The 2552-nt window shown below is 55.2% G+C and overlaps 1 protein-coding gene across 1 annotated transcript; it reads right to left on the bottom strand.

Annotated features, from left to right (window-relative positions):
- Nucleotides 1-432: 432 nt before the first annotated feature.
- On the bottom strand, nt 433-981 carry LOC120701998 (basic leucine zipper 43-like). Its single transcript, XM_039985780.1, has 2 exons — nt 836-981; nt 433-700 (listed from the first exon to the last, which is right to left on the bottom strand). The coding sequence occupies exons 1-2, from the start codon at nt 979-981 to the stop codon at nt 433-435; spliced, it is 414 nt and encodes a 137-aa protein (XP_039841714.1).
- Nucleotides 982-2552: the final 1571 nt, after the last annotated feature.

Genomic DNA, 2552 nt, shown 5'->3' with positions numbered 1-2552 from the left:
TTTTGGTATGCATGGCTGTGTTGTTTTATCCAGTGAGTTTTGTTTTGTTACCGAGTCACGGCAAAATACCATGATTTTCAATTTCGTGGCGCTAATCGCAGCAATCTCATTTCTACTATGGGAGTTGCAAATCGTGTACGAAGTTCCCTTGCATACTAAACAGAGGATACGAATCTGCAGAGTGCAGACTATCATGAGTAATGTCAACGTCATCAACTTATTGTTCGTTCACAGAATACTTTGCCAAGTTTAGATCTAATTAACCCTTTATATTCCAGTAATCTCTGCACGTAGAGTAGCTTTTTCAGGATCAGCTAGCTATAGAATGCTAGATCAAACCTTAACTTTTGTGTGCATATATATGCATGATTTGTCCACTTAAAAGCATACCACTAGAAGATTTTCATTTGGAGTTGGCATCGTTCATTTTATCTAGGTGGCTGTTGCAGCTGTCTCGTCGTCGCCGGCGGCGGCGAGCTCCTGGAGCCTCCTCTGCAGGCCTGCCCGCTCGGCGCCCAGCCTCGCGTTGTCGCGGCGCACGCGGTCGCAGTCCCTGATGGCGCGGTTGAGGCGGTCGAGCAGGTCGCGGTTGTCGCCGCGGAGGTGGGCGGCCTGCGCCCAGAGCTGGCCGAGCTGCCGCTGCTTGCGCACGCGCGACCGCCGCGCCGACTCCCGGTTGGACGCCGTCCGCCGCCGCCGCCTCTCCTCCGCGAGCCGCTCGCCGCCGCCGGCAGCAGCAGACTCGTCGTGGGGGTGGGGGCCCGGCGCGCCGCCGAGGAAGAACGGCTGGCCGCCGGCTGGGTGCTGCTGCTGGGCGTGCGCGGCGGCGGCGTACGGCAGCGTGATCAGGTCGGTGCTGATGCCCGGGAACAGGAAGTGGTCGCCTGCTGGCGGGTGGTAATGGGGCCCGAAGCCGAAAGCCGCGGCGGCTGCAGTTGGCAGGTACGGGAGGACGACGCTCGCAACCTCACCAGGGTACATGCTGCCTGATATCTTGGCAAGCCAAGAACAAGAGAGAGAGAGTCAGACAAAGAGAGAGTAACACAGCTGAGGCTAGAGAGAGAGAGGCATGCAGAGGTTTCTGACTGAAGGGATGCAAGGGAGCAGCGAGGTGGATTTATAGCCCGAAAATTAAAGCTAGGATCGCCGGGGCCGTACAGGCTCTCCGACCTACAACACAGGCGCATGCAATCGCAATGCCCCCACATGTACATGTACACACCTGAAAGCGCACGATCAGGCCGGCCGGCGATCGATCGGCTTTGCGCGACGGCGACGGCGACAGCAACAGCTAGCAGGTCCACACTCCACAGCAAGGTTAACCTAACCGGTGGGAACCGGTCCGGTTTGACCGGTAACCGGTCAAACCGGTCCGGTCCGGTTCCGGTTTCGGCCGGTACCCAATCGGTCAAAATTCAAATTTTAAATTTGAATTCAAAAAATGAAAAATTCCTAAAAAATTCCTAAAAATACTTCAAGGTGTGATGAATCTAATGGTGTCAAATTTTCTCAAAAATTCATTCATTTAGTATAGTTTGTGGGATTTTAAAGTTAAATCAAAAAAAAGAAAAAAAATGGGCCGGCCCATGAAGGCCCACCGATCAAACCGATCAAACCGGCCGGTAAACCGGTCAAACCGGCCGGTAAACCGGTTGCATGGGAGCTTTTGAATTTCAAACCGGTCAAACCGACCGGTAAACCGGTAAAACCGGCCGGTAAACCGGTCAAACCGGCCGGTAAACTGGTCGAAACCGGTTGTATGGGAGTTTTTGAATTTATTTGAATTTGGATTTGAATTCAACCGGTTTCCACCAGTTACCGGCCTAACCGGTCCGGTAAACCGGTACCGGAGGGCGGCGGTTAGGCCGGTCCGGTCGGATTTTAAAACCCTGCTCCACAGACGCTCGCACCACTGGCTGATGGACGATGCTCATCGCCACGTCGCGTCCGGGGTTATCGTGTCGGCTCCTCCGCGTCTCGCATCGCCCTCATGTGCCTCCGAAGGGGGCTGCATGCATCACCTCGGCGCAATCGAGCGAGCAGGCCATGCACCCTGCTGCAGCAAGTAATAATATCGTCAGCAACAGCAAGCTGGGCCGGCCAGCCGGCGGGCGGCGCCGCCGCCGGCCGCGGTGTATATATATATGGCATCGACGACTGAGCAGCTAGCCAGCCGTTTCTGTGTGCAGATCAACGATCCAAGCCTGTCAGGAATGATAGCTGCATGCGTTCCATCAAGGTATTTATACTTGTAGGAATCGATCGGATCGATGGAGGGGATGAGCAAGCTACTAGCGGATAGAGACGACGTACGACGATGCCGGCCGATCGATGAGATATGGAGCACGTACTGCCTAGCTAGTACAGGCTAGGCAGCTAGGTTAGGCTAGCTACGTCGGTCGAGGACGGCATTCCGTTCCCCGGCCTCGGCCTGAATGATCTCTTTCCCGGTGAGCTCACGCAGCGACGGCGGCAGGCATGGCATCTTTAATTTGCCAAAAGGTGCAGGGTGAAAAGCCAGTGGGTGGTTCTTGGCCACAAGCTCTCGAATT

The sequence above is a fragment of the Panicum virgatum genome, chromosome 4K (genome assembly GCF_016808335.1).
Source record: "Panicum virgatum strain AP13 chromosome 4K, P.virgatum_v5, whole genome shotgun sequence".
NCBI lineage: Eukaryota > Viridiplantae > Streptophyta > Magnoliopsida > Poales > Poaceae > Panicum > Panicum virgatum.
This window is presented reverse-complemented; position numbering and strand designations above follow the sequence as displayed.

Bases quoted from the DNA above. Each gene is read 5' to 3' on its own strand.
- LOC120701998 (XM_039985780.1), bottom strand. From the start codon at position 981: ATGTACCCTGGTGAGGTTGCGAGCGTCGTCCTCCCGTACCTGCCAACT. The intron at 701-835 runs GTACGCCGCCGC...CGCGGAGGAGAG, and splicing joins ACCGACCTGATCACGCTGCC to GCGGCGGCGGCGGACGGCGT.